Source organism: Diabrotica virgifera, chromosome 2 (assembly GCF_917563875.1).
Source record: "Diabrotica virgifera virgifera chromosome 2, PGI_DIABVI_V3a".
Taxonomy (NCBI): Eukaryota; Metazoa; Arthropoda; class Insecta; order Coleoptera; family Chrysomelidae; genus Diabrotica; species Diabrotica virgifera.
Genome location: NC_065444.1, coordinates 158,464,410 through 158,480,211, shown reverse-complemented (window position 1 = coordinate 158,480,211; position 15,802 = coordinate 158,464,410). Strand labels below are relative to the sequence as shown.

Here is a 15,802-nt window from a genome sequence, read left to right as displayed (position 1 = left end):
GTTCTCAATATTTTTCAAAAATCTGTCGAATGATACCAAACACGATTTCCCACGGAGAGGGGTGGGGGTAAATTTAATATTTTAAATACGAATCCCGCGATATTTCGTGAAATGAACATCAGATTGAAAAACTGAAAAATGCACTTATTCAATATTTTAAAAAAATCTATCAAACGGCACTAAACACGACCCCCCACGGACGTGGGGTGGGGGTTACTTTAAAATCTTAAATGGGAGCCCCATTTTTTATTGCATATTTGTATTCCTTACGTAAAAATAAGTAACTTTTATTCGAGACATGTTTTTGAATTATGGATAGATGGCGCTATAATCTGAAAAAACCATTGTTGCAAATGAAAAATTAAATTAAAAATGGATAAGTCCCCACTAAAATGAAAAACTTTACTTAACTTTTTTTGGTTTTAGGACATACTCTTCACAACCCAAATTTTAGACGATACTGCCTACTTGTTTTAGAGACGGGAATTTTTTAGAAATGTGTTTCTGATGTCTTTTCTATTTTATCAGACAATACAAATTTCTCACTTCTTATATATTTTTCTTAGCGCATTAGCCTTATTGCAAAAGCGTCTTAATTTAATTGAAACATTTTAAAAACAACCTTTGAAAAAAGTATCTAATGAACAAGAAATTTTAGTAAGTAGGTTACTTCGATCCGTATACCATGAATATTAAACTCATTTAAATAAGCATCGTTCTGTTTCAGTATTGCGAGAACTTCGCGACGAATATGGTGGATGCGAGAATGTTGGAACACTTGAGTAAAAAGGAATTGGAAAAGTATTTAGGAGTAACTAGGAAGTTTCATCAGGCATCCATTGTGCACGGCATACATTTACTGAGAATAATGAAATACGATCGACAGGCATGTATTTAAATTTGTGCATTAAATAATTCTACACAATACTCCGGAGAATGGAAAGATTTTATAAGATTTATTGAAATCCACCAATGAAGTAGTATTTGTTTTTCATAGATAGATAGTCCAGGAAGCAACTGCGCATACGCTAGGAAAAATTTCCTCATTCGGTTATTTTTGCACAGTCTTACTCTAAAGAACCCCTTTTAACAAATTTGCTTGTTGCCAGGTGCAAAATTGCGTCAACATTTTTGCGTCAACGGGTCTTTTCGCCCCGGAAAAAACATTGTGGTTTTGGATTATTCTGAACAAAAATGGTTTGTACAAGCTTTTCTCTAAGATATATCGTTTTCGAGTTATAAACGATTCAAGTTATGAAAAATCGCAAAAGAACCATTTTCAACTCCCAAACACAATATGAAAAAGTAAAATGTTCATTACTTGATACACTTGATTAAAAATTAAAAAACTAAGGTTTAAATTAATATTATGAATTAAAGTGCTTCAATATTTTGTTAATGGATATTCGAGGAATATTTGTGGCAACATCAAAATGTTCCTTTTTTCATATCGTTTTTCGAAGTTTAAAAATGGTCATTTTTACGTTTTTTCATGAATTAACCCATTCGCTGCCGATCACGCTCCAGCGCGTGGTACGGTGAATTCAGTCAGAGGCCTTTCACGTGCCAGCGAGTGATATAGTTACTTTAGTTAGGTGCCGTTCACAAAATGGCGTCTAGCCGAGTTCCATTCTTCGATAGACAGCGAATGGGTTTCATTTATAACTCTAAAACGGCGCATCTTAGAGAAAAGCTAGTAGAAACCCTTTTTGTTCAGAATGATCCAAAGTCACCAAAGAAGCTTTGTTCGTGGCGAAACGACCGATTTTTGCAATTTGTTTAAAAAAATTATTTAAACAATTTTTGAGGCACTTTTTGACTTGGCAACAAGCAAATTTGTTAAAAGGGGTCCTTTTTGGATTAAACATGTGGAAAAACTGGACTGTGCAAAAAAACCGAATCAGAATATTTTTCCTAGCGGTTGCGCAGTGGCTTCCTGGACTAAGATATTTTATTCAAGAAAATTAATTTTGTTTATTTCTTGTTTTTGGATATTGTATTTTTGTAGGTTGTACTTGTAAGTTTATTATTAGATTATGTATTACATCGTATTTTCTCATGATACTTCGTACTGCGAAGAGAATGAAATAACGCAAGAAGAAATTAAAAAAACACCGACTGACGTTCTGAAAAATGGGAAGGCTCCAGGACCAGGAATACTCATAGAACTTATTAAATATGGCCGTGGAAATTGATTGTTGATTTGAGCTATTGGCATATACATTTAACTTATTCTTGAGATACGAAGAGTTGCCCCCTTAATGGAACAATTTTTGTATCAGTAATTTTCACAAGAACAAAGGCAGCAGAAAAGATTGTAATAATTACCAACTACTTAGTGTAATGAACTCAATCTGTATAGTGTCTTCTTTTTAATGTGGCATTCATTTACTGAATGTTAGCGATCATTCTGGCATACCCGCTTCGACCTTGTATGACGCTGTAAAGTGCATAAGCGTCTAGGTTTTCAGCGTCGATCCATTCCCCAAATAATGTAGGGGAAGAAAATTCAGAGCCGAATCCAAGATTGTTGGAAAGACTTTGAAGGTCAGAGTGGATTTCGTACAGGTCGTTCTTTTATAGACAATACGTTCTATTTAAAACAAAACAATAGAAAAGCGCAAGGAACACAATACGTAGATACACATGCTATTTATTTACGTTTCAAAGACGTATGATAGTGTCCCATTAGCCACGCTGTGGTAGGTGCTGGAGGACAGGAAAATTACACCGGTGTGAGGGAGCTGTACGACGAATGCAGTTAAAGGTCATAAACTGTACAGCTTGCGTTTTGCAAAGACTAAGAAATATTTGCAGAAGATCAAGATAATACCCACTACAAGCGAAGGAAAATAGAGAAAAAATATACGAAGTAAGGTTTATCAATTTATTGATCAAAACATATGTATGTAGTGGCAACAGGTGACGGGATATATTAAGAGCAAGAAGGTACTCAAATAAAAATTCTGATATCTCAGTATATCTTGTTATACTTAAATAATATATCGGTGTAAGCGAGTGATGGTTGGAATACAAAAGGATTACTGAACTATAGCTGTACAAGGTAATTCAGAAATATGTCAACTGAATAGTATACTTTGAAATAACCACATTACTAGTAACAAGAAAATTATTATTATTACTATCATAAAAAGTATTACTACATGAGGCTTAGAGCTTTGGATAATAAATAAAACAGACGGATCCAGAATAAAAGCCATGGTAATGAATTGTTGGCATACATGTAGCCAACTGACTAGAAAAGATGTACTAAGAAATACTGCAATCAAAGAGAGTAGGGGCATATACAGACATCGACATCCTATAAACTATAAAATGCAAATGGCGGAATGGTATAATCTTAGCGAAAGGATGAATGATCAGTGATGGCTAAAGCGAATGTTAGGTGGATCCCCACTAACCGCAATATAAAAACCAAGAAAAATGATTTTGGAGAACCAAGAAGATCCTGGAGACCATAAGTAGACAGTGTGATGGAAGATAGAGATCTGCAAGCAGATAACTGCTAAGATCGCAAGCTTTGGAAGTTAGGATACGAAAATACTTTAGAAAGGATATTAAATTTTATGGCCTTTAACATTGTTAATACATTAATTAGTTGTTCTCTAGCTAGTATAATTTAAATAAATAATATTAAATTTTAAAGTATTCTCCTTGAAATTGTGCTCTATTAACAATTTCTAAAATTCTCCTTTGTTGGTGTATTTATTTGAAATATTAAACTCAGAATGGTAAGGTGCTTTATCCCGTCTGAATGAACTCTTGCCGTAGGTATATTCAAAATCTCTATTTGTCTAATATTTTTTATATCTCTCTGTATCTTTCTATCTCTTGTTTTCTTTCTGATTATTGAGGGAAGGTCTTAAATTTCTACCGTACGAGCAACTATCTCTTTCCACTGGCTTCTATCCTGGACTGCTCTCATCGATTCATAGAGTGTCTTACCATTGGCTTACTGCACACGACCTATCCATTGAGTGGCTAAGCGACCTCTGCCCTTGCGACCTTTAAGTCTCGCAAAATTATAATCACTTATTCGTGCAATATGTATCTCTGAAAAACTTTAAAAGACCTGCTAGACAAGTAGACTAGTGTTGAATCTGAATATTAAGCTCTGGAGGATTGAATGAATGGTTCTGTCGTTTGTTCATGAGATCCGAAGCATTCTCCTCCAACACCACATCTCTAAGGCGTGATTTTTTTTCTATCGTCCGATTTCATTGTCCATGTCTAGGATCGGTAACTGAATATAGAAAAAATTATGACACGTACTAATTTCATTTCGGTGTTCTCCAACAAGAAAAATACCAACATATTTTTTTGTATAATAAGTATCAAACCAGCTTTCGTCAAAAGATGAATTGGGCCGTGCATCATTGGAAAACTGTACTGACCCATATAATCGACTCCACTTTATAATCGATTGATGTGTATCATCATTATGGGTGGAATTATCTTTTTATCGTTTTATTTGTACATTCACAAATTAATTTCTTGCGCTATATTCCCACGAATTTTTCTCTTGCTTTACAATTTTATATTATACTGTTAAAGCTACCCTCTCAGCATTATATGAAGGAAATTAACAATTTGCTTAAAGTTTAAACTCATTTTAAATAACCAAATAAGGGAAATCTATCGGAATTTTTAGATTTTCTTCACGAAAATTATTTTTATTACATAATATACAGGATATCCCGAAAAGATTGGTCATAAATTATACCACACATTCTGGGGTCAAAAATAGTTCGGTTGAACCTAACTTACCTTAGTACAAATATGCTGATAAAAAAAGTTACAGCCCTTTGAAGTTACAAAATGAAAATCGATTTTTTTCAATATATCGAAAACTATTAGAGATTTTTTATTGAAAATGGACATTTATCATTCTTATGACATCTAGGAACATCTTAAAACAAAATTATAGTGAGATTTCTCTACCCCATAAAAATTTTATGGGGGTTTTGTTCCCTTAAACTCCCCCCCCCCAAACTTTTGTGTGCCTTCCAATTAATTTATTATTGTGGTATCATTAGTTAAACGCAACGTTTTTAAAACTTTTTTGCCTCTTAGTATTTTTTCAATAAGCTAGTTTTTATCGAGATGCGGCTTCTTTTTTAATATATTTACACAAAAATTTTATGGGGGTTTTGTTCCTTTAAACCCCCAAAATGTTTGTGTACGTTCCAATTAAACTATTATTGTGGTACCATTAGTTAAACACAGTGTTTTTAAAACTTTTTTGCCTCTTAGTTTGTGTCTATAATCATACTTAACCATATACAATATGTGGTGTATTCGACAAGTATTCAAAATATCTCGATAAATATTGGCTTATGACAGAAGTACTAAGAGGCAAAAAAGTTTTAAAAATACTGTGTTTAACTAATTGTGTTACCATAATAATTTAATTGGAACGTACACAAAAGTTTGGGGGGGTTTAAAAGAACAAAACCCCCATAAAATTTTTATGGGGTGCACAAATTTCACTTTAATTTTTTTTAAGATGTTACTGTCATAAAAATTCCACATGTTCATTTTCAATAAAAAATCTCTTAGAGTTTTCGATATATGAAAAAAAATCGATTTTCATTTTGTAACTTCAAAGGGCTGTAACTTTTTTTGTGTGCACTATTGTATATAGGTATGTGCGGTTCAATCAACCTATTTGTGACCCCAGAATCTGTGGTATAGTTTATGACCAATCTTTTCGGGACACCCTGTATAATATATAAAATACACCTTATCCAAATTTACAAATGTATAACTTTTTGATCCCAAGTTAAATTTGAAATAATTTTTAGGCTTTGGCAGTCAGAAGACACCAATGCGAAACCATGGACGCTGATCCCCTTGTATGGACTAATCAAAGATTCATCAGATGGGCTCGAAGTATTGACCTCGCGGAATACGCCGATAATTTAAAAGGTAATACATAGTGAAACATATAACATCAGTAGGTATACAAATAGTCCAGGAACCGAAGCATTTCACCTCGCAATTTTTACAGAATGGATCGATTTGCTTGAAAATTTTAGAATAAGTAGTGGATAGTCCAAGGATCAAAATCTATATGATGCCGAAAGGCGCTTTTACCATGGGGGTGGTTGCCACCCCATCTCAAGGGTAAAATTTTTTTATTATATTTTGACCGCAAAAGTTGATAAAAACATTCATTCTAAGCAAAAAATGTTCTATATATTTTTTTGATAAAATTAATACTTTTCGATTTATTCGCTATCGAAAGTGTTAGTTTTATATAGAAAAAATCAATGTTTTTCGATATATACTCATTTACCATTCACTCAATTTTTGCCGTAGAAAAAATTTTTTCAAACCAAGTTCTTGGGAATTTAATAACCTACAACTTCATGTAAAAACATTTTTTCGTATATCTGATGTTAATCTTTCTATTTTGAAGAAAATGACATTTATTACCAAACTACAAAAAATCGTTATTCGCTTTTAACTCTAGTTTTTTAAAAACTAATCATTGGAAGCCAGTCAAACTTTTAAAATCTATTAATAATACATTATTAAAGAAGAATTAATAAGGACAATGACTAAAAGCAGACCTAACTTACATTAATATGCTTCCAATTAGATTTCTTTTTTTTTTTAATATATTGATTTTTTAACCGTAACCTTTTTAATTTTTATCTTAGAAAATTTGTTAAAAAAAAATTTTGTAGGTTTTTACAAGATCTATAAGCATATTTTTACCAAATCCTTTTAAAATCCTCATTTTCAAAAAGTGGTGACTTTGAAAGGGTTGATAAAGGTGATTTTTGCATGTTATTACAAGTTTTAATTGTCAATAGCTCACTCAATTTTTACCGTAGTGAAAATTTTTGCAAACCGCGTTCTTGGGAATTAAATAAGCTACAATTTTATATTTAAATATTTTTTTTGTGTCACTGATGATAATCTTTCTATTCTGAAGAAAAAGGAATTTTTTACCAAACTTCAAAAATTCGATATTTGCTTTTGACTCCATTTTTTTAAAAACTAATTATTCTAAACCAGTTAAACTTCTAGAACCTATTAATAATACATAAGTAAAGAAGACGGAACAAGGTCAATGACTAATTTTAATCAGGGTGGTGATTAGGGGTTTGCTTTCGGTCACTTTTTCGCTGAAAAATATAGGGTCTGACATTCTTTTCATTATTAGCCACCTAATTTTTACGCTAAAGACTTTTTTTTATTACTGAAGATAGATATTTTTAAATACTTCAAATTAGTTTAAACAAGTGATCCACGAAAAATGCATAGTTTTCCCGTCGTTTGACTTTGAAACTACAATATTTTGCATTTGCCGAAGAAGATCTAACATATAATAAAGTATAGCTCGATTACTATTGGTCTTAAAGAAAATTTAAAAAAACGGTTTTGTTGATTTTTTCAAAAGGTACATTTTTGTTAAGCAAAGTTGTTTTGATAAAACAAAAACTTTTTGGGTTATTTGCAGAAAACTGATTAAAAACATTAATTTTTTTAATATAAAACTAACACTTTCGATAGCGAATAAATAGAAAACTATTAATTTTATCAAAAAATGTATAGAACATTTTTTGCTTAGAATGAATGTTTTTACCAACTTTTGCATTCAAAATATAATAAAAAATTTTCACCCCCGACATGGGGTATGGTACACCCCCATGGTAAAAGCGCCTTTTGGCATCATATAGATTTTGATCTTTGGACTATTCACTACTTATTGTCAAATTTTCAAGTAAATCGATCCATTCTGTAAAAATTGCGAGGTTTTGTCCTATTTTAAGCTTAATTACTTGGACTAAAATACATACTCGTATGTATGGTATTAAACTAACTTGCACATATTTTATTTTCTAGAAATCTTGATTTTATTTTTACTCCTGTGTGCTTCCTGTTTAACAAAATTAACCATTTCTTTAGGAAATGTAAAAATGGACTCTATGAAATGCTTTCCCTCGTTTGCTTATATAAGTTAAATGTCCACATTATTTTTTTTTTTTAACACAGGCACAAAACATTTTTGTTACATCTTTCCTGTTTCACACAGCCATTACTTACAGATCGGTACACCAATTTTTGTTACTTTACCATTTATCATTATTATCATCAGTAGCCATGTTGAGTCGGCTGCTGAACATATGCCTCCAGTAAATACATAGTTGCTTTTCTTCAATTATTCTTCTTAAATTCTAACACCTTAAATCCAATTGTGTTGGATAAGCTTGATATCTTTCGACAATCTTGTTATAGAACGTCCTTGATTATTGTACCCTCGGACATCGGTGGAAAAAATTTACACCCAAAATAACAAAATTCAAATTGGCAACACTGTGTGAATGTTGATAGTAACATAATATACCTTTTAAGATAAAAAGAACTGTAATTTAGTCCAGACAAATTAATATATTTTTGTGCCAACAAAAATGAGATTTTTTAAACAAATAATGTTTCACATATGATGTGCAAAATAATTTTGAATTGGTTTCTGCTAATGAGCTTGCTTTTTTTTTCATTAAAGTAGAAACATTTTTAAAATTTATTCTTTATAATCATTATCGTTCAGTTCCCGTCTTATTATTTTCACTGTACTAATATCCATCGACTAATAATTTACAATTATTAATGCGATGTTAAAACATTTTATCGTTAGCAGCTTCTGGAGTGTCTGAGACATATCTAATTTCATTGATAAAATGCACAGTTCCACCGATTTCCACTTGAACCATACCACAACCATCGGGTCTAGGTCTCCACTCCACACAAAATTATCTTAGTCCATCTTCCATCTCTGATTGGCAACATGGTGTATCCACTCCCATTTTAGCGTTATAATTCTTTTTACCAGTAACACTAGTTTTTCTCCTAACTAATTCGGTGTTTGTGTCTCCATAGTACAATATGACTGCAGCTTTTAATTTATCATATTATATTCCGAAAAGGAGTTGTGGAGCTACGATCAATACCTACTGAATTCTGTAAGCGCTGTTTACTTGGAACTATGTGGGACTCTGTCAAATGTTTTTTAAAAGTTGACAAATATTTTTATCAATTTCTTATATTCTACAACATTATCTGTCAATGACTTAATTTCTTGTAAATGGTCATTCATTTTAAAGATACTTTTAAATCTGGCTTGCCCTATTCTTCTTCTTGTAGTGCCTATCCGTTTCGGATATTTGTAACCATCATAGCAATCTGTACTGTGTACACTGCTGCTCTGAATAGATTTGTGGTTGTTGTGTTGAACCACCTACGTAGATTTTTTAGCCAGGAAACTATTTGCCTTATTGGTCTCCGTTTTCCTTATACTTTTCCCTGCGAGATTAGTTGCAGCGGTCTATATATTTTGTTGTTGTTCATGATGTGATCGAGGTATTCAATTTTGGCTATTTTTATTGTGGTTAATAGCTCTTTTTCTTTTTGCATTCTCAACAAAACATCCTGATTAGTAACGTGGTCTGTAGAAGATATTTTTAGGATCCGATGATAAAGCCACATTTCGATAGCATGAATTTTCTTGCAGATGGCGTCTGCGAGAGTCTACGACTCAAATCCTCACCACAGTATAGGAAATATATAACATCGTAGTAACCTGATTTTTATGGGTATTGATAAATCATAACATTTTAATAGCTTAGCCATTATTCGAAATGTCGATCATGCTTTCTCTATAATACCTGTGATTTTAAGGGAATGGTCCCAATTTTCATTAATGTTCGTACCAAGGTAGGTGTACATTTTTACTCTTTCTATTTGTTGACAGCTTAAACTGATTCGTCCAAATTACTGTTCCTTTCAAAAAGCCTAAAAGGCTTTACGACTTCTTATTCTACAGAGTTATATGGACTTGTTAAAAATGCCTTGTGAAATAGTTGTTATATACACTGTATGTATATACACCTATACGACTATTGTCTGTCAGTTACGTGGTATAAATAACTTAACTTAAAGCTTCATTTTATGACTGAAGTCTTCTTCTTCTTAAGTATCCTCTCCTCAATGGAGATTGGCTACTATAATTGCAATGTCTTGTTGTCTTTAGCTGTTATTATTAGCTGTTCAAAATTTAGCCCAGTACACTGTCGGAAGTTTCTTAGCAACGATAGTCTTTTCCTTCCTAGTCGACTCTTTTCCTCGACCCTTCCTTTCATTATTAGTTGAGCATATTGGTACTTATTGTTTCTCAGTACGTGACCTAGGTATGTTTTTCTAACTTTCACTGCATTGCAAAGTTATCGTTATTTGCCTACTCGATGCAGTACTTCTACGTATGAGGTTTGCGATGTCCATTACATTTTGAGGATTCTCAGGTAGATCCACATTTCAGAAGCCTCCAGTTTATTTACGGTTGCTGTTTTAAGTGTCCACGTTTCAAACGCATAGAGGAGAGTTGACTAGACGTTTTGATAAATGTCGTCGCATTTTAAGTTTTATTCGAGAATCGCTTAGTAGTCTTTTGATTTTTTTCGAAACGTCTTCTGACCTGAGGTACATTCTGGTTATTTCGGATAGACATCACCTTTGCTTTCTCAATTTTGATTTTTTTCGAAAGGTTTTCTGACCTGAGGTATATTCTGGTTATTTCGGATAGACCTCACCTTTGCTTTCTCAATGTTTATTTTCATGTCGAATTGATCACAGATCGAGTTGTTCCTGTCGATGAGTCGTTGTAGACCCAACACCGTGTCATCCGTGTATCTGATACTGTTGATGTTTACGCCATTCACCTTGACTCCGTCATTGCAATCCTCCAGTGCCTCTTTAATAGAAATTCGGAGTAAAGGTAAAATAGCGATAACCTTTGATATTGCGATGATGTTGTCCTTATTACAACCAACCAAGAAGAACTAGCCACAATGCTGACTCAACTAGCACACGCATTGGAGAAGATAGAATTAAAAATGAACATGAGTAAAACCAAAATTATGACAAATAAAAACGACAGAATAAATGTAAATATGAATAATGTCAAAATTGAGGTTGTTGACGAATATAATATACCTGGGTCAAATAATCAAAGCTAATAAAGAAAACCAAACAATTGAAGTCCAGAGAAGAATCCGATTGGTGTGGGCAGCATTTGAAAAGTTAAGATGGATACTAAAAAGCACAAAGATACAACAGTACCTAAAAACCCGTGTATTTAACCAGTGCATTCTTTCTGTTCTGACTTATGGCTCAAAAACAATGGCCAACATAAACAAAATTGAAATAACTCAGAGAAAAATGGAAAAATCCACGTTGGGAATAAAACTACAAGACAGAAAATCAAACAAATGTATAAGAGAGAAAACAAAAGTAAAAAATGTAACTGAACATATAACAGGGTTAAAATGGAGATTTGCGGGCCACAATGCGAGACAGGAAGAGAACAGATGGAATGCTGAAATACAAAACTGGAGACCGTGGACAGGAAGAAGAGGAAGAAGAAGACCTCAGATGCGATCGAAGGACGATATTGTAAAAGCTGCAGGAACTAACTGGAAAAGCGAAGCCAAGGACAGACGGAAATGGAAAGATTTGGGGAAGGCCCATGTCCAAAGTTGGATAGAAATGGGCTAAAAGAAGAAGAAGAAGCAGGGTTGATAAAACATATCCTGGTCTAACTTCCCTCCTAATTCCTACTTCTGAGGACGTGGTACCTTCAGTCTTTTGGCGTTCAGTCTAAGTGTGGCGTTTTGTTTCCAGTATAAGTTCTTTATTAGTTTGATGTATTTTCGCATCTAAACCGACTTCTTGCAATCACTCTAATAGTAGATAGTCTCTTACTCTATCAAATGCGTTTTCGAAGTCTATGTAGCATAAAAATATATCTTTATGTTGGTCACAGCAGTTTTGGACCAGAACTAATAAACTGAACTCTCGTTCTCTCGTTCCCATGCCACCTCTGAATCCAAACTATTCGTTTTCGATGATTTTTTCGCACTTTTTGTACATATAATATATTATAGATATAGCTATATTATAGATTAGGTTATGTACGACTTTTAATAGAACTTGACTACGTGACCCATACGGCTTACCAGACAGAACTCGTGGCATTGTTGTGGGTTTGGCTTTTTCGGTAGTGGTATGAATATTGATTCTAGCCAGTCTTGCGACGATTTTCCTGTATCATAAATGCAATTGAATAAAAGGACGTATATTTCGATGTTCTCTTTACTGATCCATTTCAATGTTTCTGGGTATATTCTATCTGGACCTGGGCTGTTATTTGTTTTGAGTGTATTAAAGGCATTATTAATTTCAGTTTTCAGAATTTCCGGTCCTTCTTGATTAATCTGTAATACCTGTGATTATAGCCATAATAATGAATTTGGACTAATACTAATTATTAGAGTTCGGAATTAAAAGCATAAAGAAATCCAAAAAAGCGCTTAAGAGGATCGGTACGTATTTTTGGCTGCAATGCTATTCAAATGGGGATTCATTTTTTTCGAATCCTGAGAAAACTAATAAGTATTTTTGAAAAATTTAAACGCAGAATGAAAGATTACGTTATTAGCGAGGGCCGAAAGTCCCTGAGAACTTCTATAATGTTTATTTTAATAAGTTACAGGGGTGAAAAACTAAGAGAAAATTTAGTGTGATTTTTAATTTCAAATATCTCATTCAAAATAAACTTTTTATTTATTCTAAGGGACTTTCGGCCCTCGGTCATAATTTAGTCTTTCATTCTGCGTTTAAATTTTTCAAAAATATTTATTGGTTTTTTCAGGATTCGAAAAAAATTAACACAATGCCGTGGTAAGATTTTCCAAATCTATCTTTGTCTTACAACGCACTCAGCCGAATATAATATTGTCAGCATATTATATTGTCAGTCAGACACTAATAATCAGTGACAGTTTTAAATATTTGACATTGCATCGGGAATATTTTGACTTATTGATTAAATATTATTGATATATAGTGTATTTGATAAATAATGGATTTAAGACGTGAAATTAAAAAAAAAGTTATTATTCTGTATTATTTGTGGAAGATTCAAGCAGAGAATACATCAGGATAATACTGTGATCCAAGTATTTTGTTGTTAGATATGTTCAAAATTGTAAGCGTTCCATAAGAACAATATATTATTAAAAAATCACTTTAACACTTTTCCTCTTTTCTCGATTGAGTAATAGTTTTTGTTGTACAAATAAATTATTACAATCACTGAATACATAGTTAGTGAAAAAATTATCACATTTATTAACTGAATTAATAGTTTGCAATTATAAAAATAACAGTTATCCAAGAACATTCAAAAGCCATCTCTTTAAATTAATGATGACATTTTCAAGTAGAATGACATTCTAGTAATGTTTACATATCCATACCAGTGTGAATTTTACTACACGTAATTTGCCGTGTAAAGACAGAAAAAGTAGGGATACACGTAAAATATTTGCGAATTATGTACCCATAGCCTTAAAAAGCATAACGATTTTATGAAAAAAGGCATTTTATTATACAAAAAAAAGCATGAAAATAAGCATCTAAATTTTGACAAACCATTTTTTTTAAGACGAATAACAGACGAGTTCGATAAAGAATTTTTACTGACGTGGTGCATACAAAATTTTATCTCATTTGATATTGGTTTTAACACTTACTTACAATTTACAATTTAAGAACTTTTTAAATTTTAAACGTCATAATAATTTCATGACAGTGATGACAGATAACTTTTGCAAGATGACTGCTTTCGATTTTTAATCGATAGATATCAATATTGAATAATTACTAAATCGGTAAAGTTTTAATTTATTTTATATGAATATAATTGCAAAATACTACATAATTTCACTTTTTGGCATACATTTAATTGATAATATCGCAAATTGTGTACAATATTTTTAAATAACTAAAGTAAATAATTTGTAAGTTACTCAAATAAATAATCGATTACTGGCATCGACCACTACATTCACTCTCGATTAATCGCGGCAGGTAAAGAAAAATTCTTCTGTCAGTACAATAAAGTGTTACTTAACTGCCGCAAATGAGGGCAAATGAGTACAATAATGAATGACTTTAGTGACGGTTGTCGATAAAATATATATAATAGTTTCGGGGCCTCTCACTCAAAACATTTTTGTACATCGAAAAGCTTCTTTCAACGTCCACACTGGTTATCGGTGCATACTACATATTTATACTTTGCCACTACTGTCAGATCCATATTTATATCTTCAACGTGTGATCCATTTAAAACTGAAAATATTTTCTTCATCTTTTGAAACCCTTCGTTTTTTGTTAATACATCTTTGATTTTTGTTAATACTATGTATCTGAAAAAATTTTCCAGTGATCTTTTTTTTAATTGTTTATTCTTGGATCGAATCAACTAATGACATTTGCTGTTTCTCCAAATATTTTATTGTTTATTGTTTCAAATTAATTTGGATTTGGATAAAACACTTTAAGATTTGATGCTGTTTTGATCATATTTGGTTCAGCGTGCAAAAGCATTAGAATAGTAGTAGACTACTATTTTGTTGGTGGGAACAGCCTCGGGAAGGTAAAAATTTGTTAAAGCTTCACTTATGAATCTTGAAACTTTATTGTTATTTGTTGCTTATCGTTCTTTTAAGCACACTAAATAACACTTCGACAAGATTTCTTCGGTTTTACTTTTTTTCTGGTTTCCTTGTAAACGCAATTAACATATTTTTTCGCAGAGTACTTTCATCCGGCGCATGTCTTTGACAGTACATTCCCAAAAATGATTTAAAACTTTCATTTTGAAATTTATTTAGTGGGAGATCAGAGTCCACCATTGCATTGCATAGATCAAAATTAAATTGCTGCTGTTCGCAAATGCAAAAATGATAATAGTTTTTAAAAAGCACCAAATAAGCACATCAATTCAAAAAAAGCATAAAAATTAAGAAAAAAGCAAAAAAGGCATAAAAAAGTGGTGTCAAAATGACGTATTTTTGCATATTTCGTTCATATTGTTATGACAGTTCCGTAGATTGATCCTACATTGAAAAAGTTACTTGACGTAAAAGAAGAAGTAGTCACGTACGAGAATGTTCTGGATGTCATGGAATAACCCAGAAATGTCTGGTGACGTCCAGAACGTCAGAAATCTATATAAACATACGTGTTTGACATTTTACAGTTCAGTTGTAATTGAGTATTTAAAGTTGATAGTTGTCATTGAGTTTGTATTGTAATTGAAGTTAAATAAAGTATTTTAAAGAAGTTGTAACATTGGCGACAGCGGTGGGATTGAAGACATAACTACATTTTCAATGGTTAATACGAGATCAACAGAATTTAAGAAAGAAATGGATCAATATGGATCAGATATCAAAAACATAATGAGAGCCTGCAAGAATTTGAAGCCGATATTAAAAGATTATTACATTTGGCATATCCTCAGGCACCAAGAGATTTTCTGGAACAAATCGGTATACAGGCTTTCATAGATGGACTGCATGATATCGAAATGCAACAGGCTCTGCGATTACAATACCACAAAACGCTAGATAAAGCACTAATCTCAGCTCAGGAGTACGAAGCGGCGAAAAATATTTCTAGATCTCTTCCACAATTAGAAGAAATAAGATTTACAGAAAATAAGCAAGTCACTACCACAGATAATGAACAACTAGTTTTATCCCAGATATTAAGCTTACTACAAAATATCCAACAAAAACCTCGAAATGAAAACAGAAGATGTTTTAACTGCGGAAGAATGGGACATCTAAAATCCAATTGCAGAAGCCGATCCCAAACACGAAAAGAAGAATACAAGAATGAGATCAGAAGGTCGCCTAGTTCG

The 15,802-nt window shown here is 32.3% G+C and overlaps 1 protein-coding gene across 6 annotated transcripts in view; it reads left to right on the top strand.

The window, feature by feature from the left end:
* The window catches only part of LOC114330643 (kazrin), a 490,500-nt gene that overhangs the window by 446,668 nt on the left and 28,030 nt on the right, over positions 1–15,802 (top strand). For all 6 annotated transcript variants that reach the window (XM_028280046.2, XM_028280051.2, XM_028280047.2 and 3 more), the window contains 2 exons: positions 728–886; positions 5,826–5,949. In XM_028280046.2, the coding sequence (XP_028135847.1) occupies positions 728–886; positions 5,826–5,949 (283 nt within the window). The remainder of the gene's footprint in view (positions 1–727; positions 887–5,825; positions 5,950–15,802) is intronic.